The sequence below is a fragment of the Argentina silus genome (genome assembly GCF_951799395.1).
Source record: "Argentina silus genome assembly, chromosome: 2".
NCBI lineage: Eukaryota > Metazoa > Chordata > Actinopteri > Argentiniformes > Argentinidae > Argentina > Argentina silus.
In genome coordinates, this window is record NC_139656.1 from 14,033,006 (window position 1) to 14,051,339 (window position 18,334).

At 40.4% G+C, this 18,334-nt stretch overlaps 2 protein-coding genes across 6 annotated transcripts; both read left to right on the plus strand.

Moving 5' to 3' along the window:
* Positions 1-1,197: 1,197 nt before the first annotated feature.
* On the plus strand, positions 1,198-9,462 carry LOC310815378 (tropomyosin alpha-1 chain; the record flags this gene model as incomplete). Of its 5 annotated transcripts, XM_083685115.1 has the most annotated exons (10): positions 1,198-1,311; positions 1,909-2,034; positions 3,902-4,035; positions 4,262-4,379; positions 4,593-4,663; positions 4,790-4,865; positions 6,032-6,094; positions 6,206-6,275; positions 6,969-7,047; positions 7,422-7,526. In XM_083685115.1, the coding sequence occupies 10 exons, from the start codon at positions 1,198-1,200 to the stop codon at positions 7,423-7,425; spliced, it is 855 nt and encodes a 284-aa protein (XP_083541241.1). The 5 variants fall into 5 exon arrangements, with proteins under 5 accessions (XP_083541241.1, XP_083541242.1, XP_083541245.1 ...); XM_083685116.1 differs by lacking the exons at positions 6,969-7,047; positions 7,422-7,526 and adding an exon at positions 9,380-9,462; XM_083685119.1 differs by lacking the exons at positions 3,902-4,035; positions 7,422-7,526 and having other exon boundaries at positions 1,909-2,045; positions 6,969-7,051.
* Positions 9,463-12,357: 2,895 nt separating this feature from the next.
* fbxo22 (F-box protein 22) lies at positions 12,358-17,595 on the plus strand. Its single transcript, XM_083690237.1, has 7 exons — positions 12,358-12,523; positions 12,722-12,854; positions 13,079-13,166; positions 13,447-13,545; positions 14,724-14,876; positions 15,133-15,298; positions 15,522-17,595. The coding sequence occupies exons 1-7, from the start codon at positions 12,393-12,395 to the stop codon at positions 15,913-15,915; spliced, it is 1,164 nt and encodes a 387-aa protein (XP_083546363.1). The 5' UTR covers positions 12,358-12,392; the 3' UTR covers positions 15,916-17,595.
* Positions 17,596-18,334: the final 739 nt, after the last annotated feature.

An 18,334-nucleotide genomic window follows, 5' to 3' on the forward strand; every position in this document is an offset into this window, starting at 1 on the left:
ATTATTAGCATATTGTCTGTGGTTTCTTAATCCCTATTTATCATGTTTAAATGCATGCAAAATAAAGTTTAATTTGGGCGCTTTTATTTTGAAGAAATCCTAATTCACTACATTTACATTGACCGGAAGTAGGTGGGCGGAGTTCCACTACTGTGATCCCATCACTTTCTACTCATCTTTTAACTCACGCTTTTATTTTGAAGCTGCGAAAACAGCGAAAAGCGAAACCAGAAGTCTTAATGGAGCTAGATGAAGTTTATTGGAGTTCAGAGAACACAGATCAGAGTGAAATCTGCTGTTCCTGTTTGCAAATGTGCCCATAGGGCCAGAAGAGTATAGGCTATACTTCCACTCGTGTCATGTAATACAATGTCCATATATATGAATACTATAGATAGGCAATTTCTCTTGGGATGTCCCATTTTTTTAATAGTCTTTCCCCACATTATATGTGCTATGCAGTTTGCAGTAGCCTAATCATTGAAGGAATAGTGAAGTTCAGGGTAGGGAATACAGCCTATCACAGAATGTCTTGGGTTCTGTCAGTGCCATCATATCTTTCACTGAGGACAATTTGAGATAACTCTGATGCACTTATGAGCTCACAGAGGAGTGGGACAAACTTGATGATATACCTGCAATATTTATTGTTATTGGTGAGGTGGAGCCACAGCCACACCTTTAATTTATTTCTATGAATATACAGTATATATATATATAAAGCTTTACTTGGTGATAAATGTGTCAAAGTTATTTAGTTATTGTTCTCCTGTATACCACTTCAGTAGCCTACTTCCCTGTGATTTAACTGAGCCCCCTCCTCAACTTATCTGTGGTTGAGCAATGTTAGAAATAGGAACAGACATCTTTGGTGGTGGGGAGTGCCTCCTTGTCGACGCTCATACCCCTTGTATAGTCATATAAGTGGTCAAATGTCTTGGAGCAACGAATCGGCGACGAGATCCATAAAAAAGACTGGGTCGGCGGAGGAGAGCAGCTGGAGTTGTTTCCAAAAAAGTATTGGGTATCCAAAGGGATCCAGTAACTCCTCTTCGAAAGTACATATTTGACAGCCTACAGTCGGTGCGAGCTTGCACTCCAGCTTGGCGTTCAGTGTGGTTCAGACGCGCGGAGCATCTCACCCTTCCATTCAGTTCCTTTTTCACAGTTGGTGCGGCCACCCAACATTAAGCAGCCATGGACGCCATCAAGAAGAAGATGCAGATGCTTAAGCTCGACAAGGAGAACGCCTTGGACAGAGCAGAGCAGGCTGAGGGAGATAAAAAAGCAGCAGAGGACAGGAGCAAACAGGTCGGCATCGATAGGGACACCGGCTTCGGTCTTGTTGCGCACGTCTGCCAATGGCACAGTGCGCCAAAAGTTGGGGGGCATTGTGCATCAAGAGTCTGTGGAACTTCCTCTCCATCTGGATTGTTATTTCTCAGAGGATCAAGAGTTTGAGGATTAATAGAAATCTATTTATTTAATCGTATTGGGATTTATTGTTTTTGGGAGTGACCACGTTTTATTCTTGGACTCCCGGATGTTACAGCAATTTTACTGTTTGGGCAATTAAATGTAGTTTGGCCGATTAAATTACACGACATTATTGATAATATGCTGTAAATGATTAGTCTTTGAAAATACAAAGTGTTAGACCTATAGGTCTAATGATAGACTTATATGACACTCATTCATATCCAAATATTGTGCTGGATTAAATCAAAGAGACGGGGAAACATTCCAAGATGTAAAATAAATAAGTGCATCCAAATACATTTAAATGTTTAAGTTATTGTTGCATAACTCTTTATTTCTTCACCGTCTGTGTCTGTCTGTCTGTCTGTCTGTCTGCCACCGCGCGTCTGTGCACACTCCAATTTAACGATTTCCCTCTACGACTATCAGCTTGATGATGACCTGGTAGCTCTGCAGAAGAAGCTGAAGGGGACTGAGGATGAGCTGGACAAGTACTCTGAGGCCCTTAAGGATGCCCAGGAGAAACTGGAGCTCGCTGAGAAGAAAGCCACAGATGTAAGTTTAGGGTGGCACATATCAGACCACTCCGACTTCGGTCCCAGTTGAAGTGTGGGTGACAGAGGCCCATAACATCTTTTGCTAACATTTAACCACAAGCTTATAATATAAACATAAAAGGCAAGAAATACGTAGCAATATTATTTCATTCGTATTCAGCTATTATGATTTCATGACACATTAATGCTAGGCCGACGTTTTATCACATTGGATATCGCAAAGTGTGCATGAAAGCTAAATAGGAGACTGAGGGTGGCAGGATGTATGAACACAAAATTGCGTTGTGTGCCATCCTTGCCGAAGATGTAAATGGTCTGGATGGTTAAATTTAGCTCCGTGCTTTATATGGTGAAGTTAAAACTCACTGGCTGAAGAGTCGTCTAGAATTTCAGTAAAATATTTTGATGGAAGTTATTTATTTTATAGTTCTACAAATTGACTTTAATGGTGTGAATTGTAGTGCACGTTTTTCCAAACTATTATGCTACAATCAATCGATTTCTTTTACACGATATTATTGGGGCCACCAATAATTTCAAGTTACATAAATATAGTGATGTTAATAATAATAATAATAATAATAATAATAATAATAATAATAATAATAATAAATAATATTTATTATACCACATTTCTAGGTCTATATTTGTCAATGGTGGGTAATCATCAGCATTTTAGGCCCTCTATATAAGACTATTTTTTAACCTAAACTAAATACATTTCAAATAATTTTAAATGTATATTCTAACCCTAACCCTATAAGTACATTATGAGTACATTATTTAAATAATAAATTAATTAGGTCTACAAATGACGCGCAATCAGCCGTGAGCCAACCAATAAGGGATGCTCTACAAACGAACCTTTTGCTAACCAGCGCACAGCGACAGCGGGTTTACTAAATGGTCATGAGATAATCCCATTACCTCATTAAAAGGCAATAACACTACCTGTTAAGAACAACAAATAATGGAAATATTGAGGCAATTTTGGGTTAGGGTTAGTCAATGTGTCAAATGAGTTACTTCCGGTGTTTAAAGCGCACGTCCCACCTTCCACAGCAGCTGTAGAAACAGGGCAAGGATCAGGCGTTCGGCATCCCTGAGCGCGTTAATGCCCTGAGACCTGTCAAAACAAGGCGTAAAGGAAATAGGTTGTAAACAAGAGATGGCTGGGTTAACGTCGTTGGAAGCTGTAAAAAGGAAAATCAAATCGTTGCAAGAGCAGGCGGACGGTGCAGAGGAGCAAGCAGAGAGGCTACAGAGAGAACTCGGTCTGGAGAGGGATGCGAGGGAATCAGTAAGCCATTGCTAATAATTTAAGACAATTAGTCTGCAGGCTTCCGACAGTATTAGTACAAATCTGGTGAACAAGCTAGGTAGTTAGCACAATAGACATAATATGGATGTTTTTACGCTAAAAAAATTCTATCCGTTTTTTTGTCATGTGGTGCGCATAATATTATGGACAAATAATGTGACAGGGAATTGCCACGCTCCAAAATAAACACACAATTAGGCTACTGCAGTTCCAGCACGCTCTAGTCTGATAGATCGTCTTTAGATCATAGATAGATTTTTGTGCGTTTTGGTCACACTGCCTCTTCTATTCAAATGCCTGTACGTTTCAGGCTTTTATATAGTGTAGGCTATATGACATCTCTTAGGAAATACATACAGCTTGGTCAGTGTCTTGTCAGCCTCCTCTATCCTATAAAACATTATTTAAAAAAGTTGTCCAAAAATGATACTACCTACATGAACCTACATTGAATCTCCCCAACTACCTGATGTGCGTTATGTACTGTATGTGAGTGACTGAAGTGTGCCTCAGGTTGACTCTGGTCTCTGTTGTGCTCCTTTAGGCTGAGGCTGATGTAGCTTCCCTGAACAGACGTATCCAGCTGGTTGAGGAGGAGTTGGATCGTGCTCAGGAGCGTCTGGCCACAGCTCTGACGAAGCTGGAGGAGGCTGAGAAGGCTGCTGATGAGAGTGAGAGGTGGGCATGTCTTACAGGCAAAGTCTGTGATCATGGTGACCGTAATAATGTCATTCCATTCTCAGTGTTATGTCACATATCAGTAAATACTCTCTCTCTCTGTTGCATACCATACAAGTCTTCAGTGTTGCCAAACCTGTTCATTATAAATTTACTCTCATTGTTGGGCTGCAGCAGAGCCATGTCCTGACATACAGTATGTTCCCCCCTGTCTCCCCTCCTCCAGAGGCATGAAGGTTATTGAGAATAGGGCATCGAAGGATGAGGAGAAGATGGAGTTGCAGGAGATCCAGCTGAAGGAGGCTAAGCACATTGCTGAGGAGGCTGACCGCAAATACGAGGAGGTGAGTCTCTCAGACAGAGATTATATTATATTACATTCATAACTCCATTACACTCACAACTCCTCTGGTCAATATCAATAGCTCAATAAGAACAATATGACATGCTGTACATGTATTTGTTTAACACCATATGGCATATGTGTATCAACAGTATTTCGATATGTTGTTCTGGTATTGTTGTAAACTAAACATACTTGTGTGCTGAAACTCCAGGTGGCCCGTAAGCTGGTGATCATTGAGAGTGATCTGGAACGTACAGAAGAGCGCGCTGAGCTGTCTGAGGGGTAAAGACTTTGACAAACTGGAAACAGCACACTTTGCTGCTTTTTGACTGACCCGGTCATAACTGTTTCTTGTTTTCCTCTCCCGTCTGTCCTTCCTCTGTCCTTCATCTATATCTAAAATACCAGCAAATGTGCTGAGCTTGAGGAAGAGTTGAAGACTGTGACCAACAACTTGAAGTCTCTGGAGGCCCAGGCAGAGAAGGTGGGTGTATGTCTGCTCATGTGGACACAGTTAGGGGTTCGCCTCATTATCTGCTACAGATTCCTAATTGTTAATCCTGAGATTAAACTTGCAACTCCTGGCTGGCTTGGAAACATTTAACAATAAAACAATCACAAAAACACATATCGCTCCAGTCACACTAGATTTTAGGAGTCACATATGTTTGGTGATGAATAGGACACTAATTTGGCCACTTCTCTCTTCAATGTCTTCCACAGCAGAGGCGTGTCTTTTTTTTGTATAGCCGACTGGAATGGACATTTTATGATGACTTGGTTTTGCTCATTCCATATTACCACAGATACAAACAACCTTTTGAACTTGCAATGACTACTGAATACCTAAGGCTCTCAAAATGCAAATTAATACAAATAGAGGGGAAAGGAGGCATGCAGGGACCGTGGCGCAATGCATAAGGCCTCCCACTGTACAGTACAGCTGTTTGACTGAAGTCTGTGAAAAGAGACGCACCAAAAGTGAGACTTGTTGTCAGTTGTCATAGTTGTTCTCTATCACCAGTAGACTAAATCACGATTTTCATTAAAACATGGAAAAAATAAAATAATATAATCTTGTTTTGTGCACACATTTTTTATCATAATGCCATTGTCTATTTTGGAGGGGCACATTGGAATACAAAAAAATGCACCCCTGGTTTTGGAGACGCTCTGCTGTATTCCCCTCCCATTCTCTCACACTCATTGTAATGGAAAAGATTAGCCTCCTCCATCAATCATACATCTGCCGTAACTTTGATTGAAATCTGTGAATAGAGACGCACCAAAAGTGAGATTTGTTTACACAGGTCTGTTTGCTCCAGTTGCAAGCTGACATAGACATTCGCAATCGCTTGCTTGATTGTGACTGTATGAGCAAGTCCTCTCTCCCTCCCCCTCCCCTTGAAACTATACCTCAACTGCTCTGCTTTGATTGTTTCAGATTAACAATCAAGCAAGCGGTTGCGAATGTCTACGTCAGATATCTTATTATGATGAGAGACTTTCTAAACTTCTGCCTAATGGCAATAGCTATAGCCATTGGGAATGAGTCAGTGTCTGTTGTAATTATTGTACTGTTCATTTTACCAGTTAATGCCAGCAGTGTTGAAATGCCTGTCTAACACATTCTCTCCTTCGTCACTACAGTACTCACAGAAGGAAGACAAGTATGAAGAGGAGATCAAGGTCCTCACAGACAAGCTGAAGGAGGTGAGTTTACTTTAGCTTTGACACTCTAGCCACTGGGTCTTGGATATCATGGGACATAGTTTTTGGTGTGATTATGGGAGAGACTCATCATGTCTGCCTCTTGTGCCACAGGCTGAGACCCGTGCTGAGTTCGCTGAGAGATCAGTCGCCAAGCTTGAGAAGACCATTGATGATCTGGAGGGTATGAATCTTCTTCACTTCATTCTATATATTGTGAACATGGGTGGAATGAGAGTGACAGCTCTCTGCAAAAATGTGAGGTATAATGGTAAAATAGTATTTTGATGTGCAATTAGCACAAACACTTTAGCTATAGGTCCTATTTAACATTGTTTCTCAGTTCGTTTTCCTAACAAAGACTGATTTCTGGTACAAAATCAAGTCCAACCTCTCCCATTACCTCCTCTGTTGTGTTGTATGATTTACTTAGTCAGCACTGTAGGGCAGATGTTTTTTCCATGACAAATATCTGCTCAGTCAGATGTGTAATTGACAAACTATGCAAGTGCAGCATTCCACAGAGACCTTCAATAATCGTTATGGTGGATGAAAGACATTTCACATGCTGCTGTTAGTGAGTGAGACTGGTAGCTGTAGAGGGAAAAACCAGCATGAAGGAGTTCTGTATCATTAGAGTGGAGCTTGTGATGCCATTTCCCGCTGGGTGTGAGGAATTTGACACGTCATCAGCACCAGTGCCCATCCTATTTTAACCCGTTCTTTTCTGTTTGACATTCTGTTTTCTTTTGTTCAGTTCTGTTCTCTGACAGTCTATTGTTTTCCCTACTTTTCCCCTCCTTCTCCACTAATAATCTCCTTCACTATCACTCCTATCCTCTCCACCACTCTGTTGTCCTGTGAAACCACACACTAGATGAGTTGTATGCCCAGAAACTGAAGTACAAGGCCATCAGCGAGGAGCTGGACCACGCCCTCAACGACATGACCTCCATGTAATTTATCACCTGCCTGTGTCTGCGTGTGTCTCCCCTCATCTGACTCATTTCACTACAACTATCTCTCATGGCATGTCCCTAAAATTTCATCTGATGTACTGTATAATAACCCACTGCAGCTGTTAGACAGCACATGGATCTGATCATTGTAGTTTTAGTTTCACAGCTCATTGAATTCTACAACTACACATCACTTTGCTTTATCACATACATGTATAGCCATAGAGATAATTATTTCTTCAAACTTCAACACTTTTTTGACTCTGGCTCTTCCCTTTGCTATTTGCTGTGGTTTTTCATACATACTGCATGCTAGTCACCTTCCTATTCTCCCTCCAACACATTCTGTTTCTCCCCTCTCTCCTCCCCAGATAAATTGTTTACATCTCACCATCACAGACGCCTCCCGCTGGTTGAGCGGCATCTTTCTACTGTGCAGCATGGCCCAACCTCCTGTCCCCTTTGTCTATGCGTCTCTTGACCACAGCACTGTGTGTTGGGCCTATGCTGCTGCCCTCACATAGCCCACCTCTTGTACAGAACTTTGAGTAATTTTGCTCTCTGTAAAATAAACATTCTTGCATCTATGTCAGCCGTTCCACTCTTCTCCTCTCCCTGTCTTCATTTCTCTGTCATTTGAGTTCTCTGTTTAATTTATTGTTGAGTAGCTTGAATAAAATCCAAAAGCTCCTCTCACAATTCCATGTTTATTTTTGTTTTGGGAAGAATTGTGGTCAGCACTGTGATCCTACTGTATGTGGTAGTGGTAGTATTTTCATACACAATCACCTGGCCATAATCTTTTTGCCATTTTGGTATTTTGCCTTAGCCTCTGACACACAGCTTCTCTCTTCTTCTTCTAACCTGCTTCATTTGACTATGGAAGTAATCTTTAAATATATTTTTTTAGGGCATTTCTGCTTTTTATTGGGATAGAGATAGTAGAGATTGACAGGAAGGATGGGTGAGAGAGAGGAGGGATGACATGCAGGATATGTCGATGGCCGGAATCGAACCAGGGAACTTGCGATGATATGGTATGCGCCTTCGTGTGCTACGCCACTGAGCGCCCCTATGGAAGTAATCTTTGCACATGTTCATTGACACTGATATGTTGTGCCATCTCAATATAGTCTAGTTTGGTATTGGACTCAGTAGCAGCAATACAAGTGCTTACTGTTCAAGTAATCTTACACACCACACAAGTCTAGGTATTTGTTTCTCTGTTTTCATTGGACATGGTGTGCCCGTCAGAAGCCAACTTCCTTCTATTAGCTTGCAACCAATGACAAATTCAACCAAGGCCTATTCAATCCAGGATGAGAACATACATGCTCTCCAACCGCAGTTTGCAATGCTCTCTCTAGGGTTCCACCTGCGCAGTATGGAGTGCTCCACCAACAGGCTCAGAGCCAAATTAGGTCCTGTCACTATAGCATGCAGTCATTTCACACCATTGCCATATGAAGATGTGGGGGTAGTTCATTTTGCTGCCACATAGAATGTGATCACATACTGTATGAGGGTGGAATATCAGCTGTTGTACAATACACAATACTTCCCTGTACTAACTAAGCTCTTTCTTGTTTTCTTCTCTATTTTCTCCTAATGTGCTCTCTGACTGTCAAGACCATCTTTACAAGCAGCTTGATAAAAACCGCCTTCTTTCCAATGAACTAAGAGTAGCCTTGAATGAGGATTGAACCATGACAAGATGCAGTGTATTTAGCTTTGACCATAGACATTTGTCTGATGCTGTGATGGAAAATTCTGGTTATTGTGTCTCTGAAAAAGTACAAATGAATTATATTTAATGAAGAAGGTCAATTTTACTGTAGTTGCAGTGCATCAGAGAAATGCATGTTCACATAATGAAATGCATGCTCACGTTGCAAGTAAAAGGTTTCATTGACTCTTATGAGAAGGCCTGAATCAAATCTAAGTGTGATTTCACAAATACAGACTGACCTTGTATTGCATATTGATGAAAATGTATCATAGTATGATCATAATAAAGGTTATGTGGGCCTAAACTGGGTCAGTGAAACTGGCACAGAATGTATGAACTTATGTGTGCATTGTAAATAATGGCCACTGATTGTGGTTAATGGGTTTAGGGACCACCTTTTTACCCCAAATAAGCCCTTTGTTGTAACATTAGTGTGCATTCAATATTTAGCACACTTGTGGTCCTCTTGGTTAAAAATTGTTTCACAATTTATGTTTTAACCCATTGTGGTCAAGGCTTATAGTAATCGTCTGCATGCTACATGCTGCATGCTGTTTATAATCCCTCATGATTTTAACATGTTTAATGGTATATTAACAGATGAGCTCTCTCGCACTAAAGAAGAGAACCTCAGCATGAGGCAGATGTTGGATCAGACTCTTTTGGAGATCAATAGTATGTGACAGCCAGGTCCATCTTAGCTCCACTCATCTGACTGCCTGAGACAGTCACCATGGTGCTACCTTGGGGCCTTACATAAGCCTTTTATAAAGTCTCAATATTAGTTGGCGGAATTTGCACTTGAAGATTTCTACTGCACATGATAAATGTTGACCAAGCCATAACTTAAGGTTTTACACTGAAACTTTTTATTATTTATACAAACTTTTCTAACTTGTTTTTGCAGTTATTGTTCATGTATTTTCTGTAAGTTATTCCATGCTGCTTTTAAGTTTCAACTTAAAAGAAACACAATATCCTGTATATCCCTAACATTGTTGTGAGTAGAATGCAGTAGCCTAGCTCAGCAGAACGCTCACTTGAACACAATATTCAGTCAAGTCGAAGGAATAAGCATGCACCTCATCTCAAATACACATTAGTTACCCTGGATCATTTCATGTCATGTTTAAACCTTATGTCTGGAATGTTTTTATTCTGTTTCATATCTATATTGATTTGTTACTGCTGTAAATGTTGCTTACAAATAAAAACCCACAATCAACTTAGATCCGCCGATTTTTCTTTTGTAAATACATGAAAGACACTCCATGTTCATGACGCATGTTCATGTTTTGACATTACAGTGGCACTTAGTAGTTACAGTGCACTTCATAAGTATTGGAAAGAGGAAGCATTTTGTCTTCTTTTAGCTGTATACTCCTAACAGTTTGGATTTGAAATCAAACAATTACTATGAGGTTTTGGTAGAGATTCTCAGCTTTAAGTCAAAGTTTTCTTTTTTCAGAAATTACAACCCTTTTTATACATAGTCCCCCTGTTTCAGGGCACCAAACGTATTGGAAGATTGGCTTGACAGGTGTTTCTGGTTAGTCAGGTGTGTTCCGTCACATCATTTGTGCAGGCATAAGAGACCTGTCAATGTCTAGTATTGATTCTAGGCTTTGCATTTGCCTTTGGAGTCTGCTATTGGCATCTGTCAACATGAGGACCAAAGAGACATCAAGGAAGCCATTATGAGGCTGAAATATCAGAAAAATCTGTCAGAAACATAGCCAAAACCTTAGTCTTACCAAAATCAACAGCTTGTAACATCATTAAAAAATAAAGAAGCACTGGTGAGCTCAGCAATCGCAAATGGGCTGGTAGGCCAAGGAAGACTTCTACAGTATATAACTGAAGAATGCTCACCATAATTAAGAAAAAAAAAAAAAACTGTCCCACAGATCAGGAACACTCTCCAGGAGGTAGGCATGAATGTGGCAGAATACCACCAGCCGAACTACGAACCACCAGAGGCTTCACTGCAAGGTGCAAACTACTAGTTATCCTCAAAAAGGATGGTCAGGTTACAGTTTGTTTAAAAAGTACCTAAAAAGCCTGCAGAGGTCTGGAAAATGGTCTTGTGGACAGATATGATGAATATTATCATGTATGATTTTATCATGTGTGATTGCAAGAGGAAAGTTGAAAGAAACTGCCCAAGATTTACAGCATACCACCTCATCTGTGAAACATGGTGGAGGGGGTGCTATGGTTTGAGCATGTATAGCTGCCACAAGAACTGGCTAACTTGTCTTAATTGATGATGTTACTGCAGCAGTAGAATGTATTCTGAAGTGTACAGAAACATATTGTCTGCACAAGTACAAGTATATGCCTCCAAATTAATTGGATGGTGCTTCTTCATACAGTAAGAGATATGAGCGCTGTAGTGAGTGTTTCTCGTGTTGTGTCATTTGTTTTTGTTTTAAAAGGTTGTTTCTAAGTGTCCATGTGAGTCCGATCCTGTCCCCTTTATGTCCTACTTTTTTTTTTTTTTTTTTAGTTCATTCAGAAATTGATATTTTTTACCTTCTACTTTCGACTATTATTGTGAATTTGGCCTGGAGTTACTGGATAGTTGGATAGTTACTACTATCCCCAAACATTCAAGTATGCGTGTGAATGTCTGCAATTTATTGTGTTGATGTTGCCTTTTTTATATTCTGTCTTTGTGAACCTTGGCTGCAAAACTAATTTCCCCTAGCCGATAATAAAGAAACCTTGAACCTTGATAATGAGTAAGATAATGACCCCAAACATACTGCCATGGCAACTATGGGCCAAAAAGCAGAAAGTTCCTGACTGGCCAAGACAATCTTCAGATTTAAATCCAATTGAACATGCCTTTAATTTCTTGATGATGATATTTTATGCAAAAATACTTCAAAACAAACAAAAACTGAAGATGCAGTACAGGCTTGGCAGAGCATCACCAGAGAATATACCCAGCGTCTGGTGTATTTTCTAAATGATGAACCCAATCTGAAAAAACTCCATTGAATTAAAGCTGAGAATCTCTACTTTGTCCTCATAGTAATTGTTTGATTTCAAAACTGTTAGAATATAGAGCTGAAAGAAGACAAAATACTTTCCAATACTTTTAGAATGCACTTTTGGAGTGCACTGTATTTAGCATTTATCCAGTGTCACCTCCAGAGATCTGTTGGCATGCTGTGTGTGAAGACTGCACTCTAATGTTGGTACGAGGTACTACACCATGGTCATTGTGTCCTGCTGTCCAGTTAATACTACTGTACTACATTAACATATTTAATTAATCAATAAAGAAATATTGGCAACATTATTTTTATTTTTCAGTGAAGAGAGCAAATGCATCTTTATATGTATTACTATGTATTACATTATGTTAGTTATTTAAGGAGAAATTCAATGTTTGCATATAACTGAATATTGACAAATGCCTTATACAACCAACATAAGAAACACTTAATTAATGTGTAATCTTGGCGGGAATGGTTACTCATCGCTAGGTGGCAGTACTCGTCCTTCCTTGCCAATAGTCTACGCTTCCGATGTTTACGTAAATTGCGTAGAAGGTGAAAGTACTCTTAGCTAGTTGTAGGTAAAGACATCTTGAGAAGGAAATATGGATGAAAATCCAGATTTGTCAGGTGGTTTACAAGAAAGCAAGGCGGAATACATTCTCAGTAATGTTGCAGAAGTGGTTGAGAGAATTTTGACATTTGTACCAACTAAATCCCTGCTCCAAATCGCGAGGTAATTGGCTGTAAAGAGATAGCTAGCTAACTTCCATTAGCCATGTTGTTAATTTACGTTATTATGCAGCTATGGCTTAACACCATCTGTTCACATCGTATATTCACATTGTTAATATACTAGGGATGTGAATATACCAACTGGAACAGATGGAGCTAGCGTGCAACTTGCTAACAAATGTCGCCTGCTGTTGTGCAGTGTTTGTAGGCTCTGGAGAAACTGTGCACGCAGAGTATTGAGGACCCAGCAGAAATTGACGTGGGTTTCTGCCTCTGGGCCGTCCAACTGTGAGGGTCATGTTCTTTGCAATAACCTGGCTGAAGAAGTGGAGGTAAGGGTGACTCTAGGCTTTCAGCACCTCGTCAGCTAGTTGCCGGGCTGAAGTAGTAGATGCGTGGTTGACTTCTTCAGAGAGCATCTACATTCATAATGGTGAAGCAAAATTGACAATTAGGCTACCTACCATGAAGAGAGTTGAAAGATTGCATTTGGCTTGCAGCATACGTTTTGTGTACATTTGGTGTGAATACTGTATCTCTGTTTCTATATCAACAGCATGTATACCTGCTGCCTAAAACAGTCCTGGTTATAGTGGACAGCGAGACCTTCAATGGACAAGACTGTTGCTACAGGCAGAAAAAAGGTAAAGTATGCTGTTACTGTTATAGTGTGTACTCTACTGAATTGGGGGAATGAAAGATTCCATGTGTGAGTTCCCTCTTATGTTGACGTGTTGTAAGAAGTGCAGTGACCTCTTGGCTTCATTTTTGCTTGGTTATTCTTGATAATGCATTAAACCCTGCTTAGTTTTATCAGAGGTAGAAATGGATTTCAGATGTGATTGTATTATTATTATTATATTGTAATGTTATATATACAGCTCATGCTGTTTTTGTTTTGTTTTTACCTTAATCCCCATGCAGCACGGAAGAGCCATCACAGCACAGACTCAGTGGAGGAGCTGAGTCGGCTGTTCCCCACAGGCTGTGACATCATGGGCATTGCCACACCTGGGGTTGTTTGTAAGTGTTTATATATTCCCACTCCTAATTATCAGAACACCATCATGCAGTGTAATCTTTAACATGGGCTGTGATCACTAGGGCTGGCACGGTAGATGTATAAACCACCAGTTATACAACGACATCTTTGAAAAACAAAACGACCACCATAACCTTTTTAATATATACATTTTAGAAGGAAAAAAATCAACTTTATTTTCAAGTAGATAAACATTATCCAATAGCAGTAGTGTAAATGAATGATTATGAACAATTGTTTGACTGCCTTAATCCGTCTATGTATCAAACTGTCTCCATCTCCTCTCATCCCTCTGACTCCAATGCACCAATCCTGTCCAACCTGCCTTGTTCATTTGATAATAAATGTAACAGAAATGGTGATGTTTGTATCTGGATTGAAGACAACCTGGACTTAGTACTGAACTTTATAAACAAGCTTCTTTATTTACCGTGCGTCCTTGTTCCCATGATTCTACCACTTCGTATTTTCATTGACTGCTTGTCCCATAACTCTCTGCACACCTAAAGATGCACTCCCACAATATGCCTTGTTATTTTATTTACCCTTTGGGATGGCAAAACCTGTGTAGCCCAGAACCTTCATATTTCACTACATATACCTAAACTTACCATGAATCCCAGAGCTTCTGTGCTGTAATTCAGAGCAGAGGCTGTTGTCAGTTCATGACATTGAAGTTGTTTGAATTTTGTTGCTGAGTAATGCAGTCTCATTTAGCAGAGTATTTGAATGTTAACCAGTTCACTTCAGAGAGGAATGGGTCTCCTACCAGCCATACCTGCTCTAAATTAATCTTCCCCTTTCCCTGTTAGTATGCTCTGCTGGTGGGAGGCAGTGGGGCTGTTAGCCTGATAGATAGGGTAGTCTTTCAGGAATGAAGGCTGAAAGATCTGGTCTCCTTATTTCTCATTACATTATACAGTATCTGTGCTAATTTTTGATCAGGGCTCATGACAGAAAGTGCTGTTTATGATAACACTACACTAACTTATGACAGATCAAGTTCACAGCAGGGTCAACTCCTTCCCTCTCTCTAATGGAAACTGATACCAATCTCCATCTTTTGATATCAGTTGTCTGTACATCAAATGCATGCTAATATAAAGGAATAATTGGCCATTTGTTGATATTGACATGTCTTCTTTTCTGTCTTTTCCAGTAACCCCCAGTGGCTGCCACTCTGGTGCCCCACAAGAGCACCAGGAGGGAGAGGCAGGCTATGCCATCATGTTCCCTAATATGGATGGAGTCAACATCCGCCCCTTCCACTTCTGCAAGCAGACCATCTCCCAGACAGCCCTGGAAGAAGCAGGTCTGTGTTTCCTATTGAAGTTTCCTATTGAAGAAACACATCTGTCTACTGTATCCCACAGTAATCCATTTTGCCAACTGGCAGCATTCATGGCAATTGCTAATCTCATGTTTGTCTGATACCCTTTTATGAGAGTCAAAATGAGCAATGTCTACTGCTGAGAAGGCAGCATTTCTTATGCTAAGTAGACCTCCCTGGCTAGCCCTAGTCATCATATTCATCCCTAGCATTCTGTTGTCATTCCTTCCTTCCACAGGACTGGTGGGGAACCCAGACCTGCGTGTGGTCCTGCTGTTTGGTTATGAGGCCTACAAGTCTGGAGCTGCTCGCTTCCTCAATCAGGTGCTGGAGCCGCTGGCCAAGAGCAAGGCCCTCATTGTTGGAGGTCACGTGGAGAATGTCTTCTCCCCTTCTAGAGACTGGTGAGTTACACTGTAATGCTCTTTATCACTGCAGGAACAAATTGTTAGGGTGGATAGAGAAAATACTATGGAGTATTGTATGTGCTCTGCTCTTAGGTTCTGTTCTGCATTGTGTCACAATGTTAGTTGCTAGTAGATGCTGAAGGCAGTACTGTTGTATACAGTGCACCCTGTAGGAGTATTACCCTATGACAGTAGTGTGTCCCTCTGTGTATGCCTGCAGTTGTGGCCGGGGCTCGTACGGCGTGGTGGGCCTGGCCCTGAGTGGCTCCAGGGTCCAAGGGGCCTCCGTTCTTCTTGAGCAGGATGTGAGCAGTCCCAAGGCAGCCGAGGCCACCATCCAGAGGCTGAAGGCCGCCAACCTTCCTGAAAGGAACACCGTGGGCTTCATGTTCGCATGCGTAGGCCGGGGCCACAACTACTACAACAACCAGCCCAACGTGGAGGCCAACACCTTCCGCAAGGTCTTCCCCAACACCCCCCTCTTCGGCTTCTTCGGCAACGGGGAGATAGGCTGCGACCGCATCGTCAAGGAAGACTACACCCTGTGTGACACGGACACGGACAGTCTGCAGCACGGGTACACCACTGTTATGACCCTGGTTCATCTGGGTTGACCCTGGAGGATCCCTTGTGTCTTGGCAAGCAACCAATGTTGAACCCAGCTCAGCTGACTGAGCACCTACTGTATCAGGCAAAGCAATCAGGAGCAACAACATTCCAGGGCTAGTGTCATGGTACCACTCTGCCTTGGGTATATGATGGTGCTGTAAGTGTATCATAGCATGTAAATGCCTTTCTCTGTTCAGTGTCACATTGCCCACAAGTCAAAATGTAATGCAAGTCTTGTCCATTTTGAGGAAAACAGTGTTTTAACTGCTGTGAGTGAAATTCTTGATTTTAATTATTGTATTGATCAGTTTGAAACTTGAATAAGAATTGTCCTTGATATGTTAGTGAAGACAATACTTAAAATACATCCATCTCATCACTATTTGATATTATGCTGGACTTCCCCATGTAAAAATATATATGCATATATATTCTTCCCCAAATGTTATGCAGCTATTGAACCTGAATATTCAACTAACCTCAACCAGGGTTGTTTTGCCTAGTGATGGAGTAAGTTATCAACACTTATGTCTCCCAAACTAATGTAATTGTTGAGATTACAGATCAGGCACTTTTTAGTTGGGAGCTTTAGCAAAGGAATGTGTTCTGAACCTTTGCACAAATCAAGTATGTCTTGATTTGAATGTTTCCCCCTCTCAATGCTTTAACACATCCCTATTGTGTTACATGCAGAAAGCGTTTAGAAATGCATTTCAACCTATTCCTCCTACCTAATAAGACTCATTTCACAAGCTATCCACCATTTTTTTTCAAATGGGGGCTGTGATTACTGATAGGATCTCACCCAATTTCTCTACGTTCCTTTTGTCATGTGAACTTATTAGCTCACATTTTCTGCTACCTTGGAATTGATGGTTTTAAGATTCTTCCCTTCACAGGTTCTACTGTCTGGGGTATTCCATAGTAATGTGATCACTATCAAGTGGCAGTATATAGAGGGGAACCTGATCAGTACAAACAAGGCCTGTTGTGAAATATCATGCTTACTGTAGCTAATGCATTACATTAACCAACATGATTCTGAATAATTAGCTTGAGTCTGCATGGAAATTACATTATGTTTGAGTCTGGGGTGTTTTTGTGTATTGAAGGTTGTTGAAAGTCTTGATTGTGTCACATAATAAGACTGAAGTCCTACTTGCACATGTAATTGAGATACTGACTTTCATTTTCAAGAGGTTTTGTACGAGAGTGCCCTCTGTCACAAGCCTTTAGACTTGCACCTTTCACAGACAACTGAATTATGTTGTTTTTTTCTCAAGGTTTGCTAGATTTATCCATATTAATTTCTGTAATTTTATTTTTCAAGTGGAATCATTTTTTTTAGACTTTTAAATACTTTTTTCCCCTCTTAAACACAATTTAAAAAATGTCTTTGGAGATGAATGTGCAATTTACTAACCCATCTATGTTGGGCTGAATGGTTTAATGGTTCTCTGTTTTGTGTTTATAAGCAACTGTAAGGTACATCTATGATATGTCACTCTGGAAAAATAATGTTACTTTTTATAGCATAACTTGTTTTAGGAACAGGCTTTTTCTTTTCTTTTTAATGCATTGAACAAAGTGTTAGAGGTAACATGCACTTTTCTGTAGTATGTGCCAAATTATATCTGTTATGATTTAATTTACTTTTCATGTTCTCAATAAATAGGAGTTGTTTAGATGCAATTGTTCTATTTTTTTCTGAAAGATAACATGCAGACCAGATGACTCAGTTTGAAAACCATGTCAAGACTCATTCCCCTAAGAAAGAATGTATTTCCCATTGGAGTAGCACCTGCTGTAGACATTGATCAGCCCTGGTAGTGACCCGTTTCCCAGGGCTGCCATTGATGTTTTTTTGGAGCCAGAAAAGTCTCTTGGCAGGTTGTTCATTTGACATGTTAAATTGTTAAGGGAGGGGTAAGAGTGGGAGTGTTTCCCAAATCTTTAGTTTAGGCTTACATACATTTCAGAACATCATTTGCGTTGTCTGCACACATGCACACACATTTTGTCAGGAAGCATGGCAATAGGAAAGGAGTAGAATTCAGCACCAACAGTCAAAAGGTCAAGTTTATTTTTTATTGGGTATCTTCAATACAATCCTAAATAGTTTTTTTTTCCTTTTTTCCCCCACATAATCAATCTTTGAATGCCGTTACTCGGGATTAAAATCCATGTATTGTCCCATCTATAAGAGACAAACATGTCATAGGCCTAATTCCTTTAATTTAAAAAACAGTTAATTCAGATCGACCATTTTCTTCCTTTTCGCACGCACACTGACTCCCTGCAGCCCACGAACAGGCTTGCTTGAATAAAAGCTACGAACACGCTATAACATTGATTGATGTGCGCTTTACCCATCGACTGGCTAATCCTGTTGAATGACAAACGTTTAAACCAATTGGTAAAAAG

Bases quoted from the DNA above. Each gene is read 5' to 3' on its own strand.
- fbxo22 (XM_083690237.1), top strand. From the start codon at position 12,393: ATGGATGAAAATCCAGATTTGTCAGGTGGTTTACAAGAAAGCAAGGCG. The intron at 12,855-13,078 runs GTAAGGGTGACT...CTATATCAACAG, and splicing joins ACCTGGCTGAAGAAGTGGAG to CATGTATACCTGCTGCCTAA. The intron at 14,877-15,132 runs GTCTGTGTTTCC...TTCCTTCCACAG, and splicing joins GACAGCCCTGGAAGAAGCAG to GACTGGTGGGGAACCCAGAC.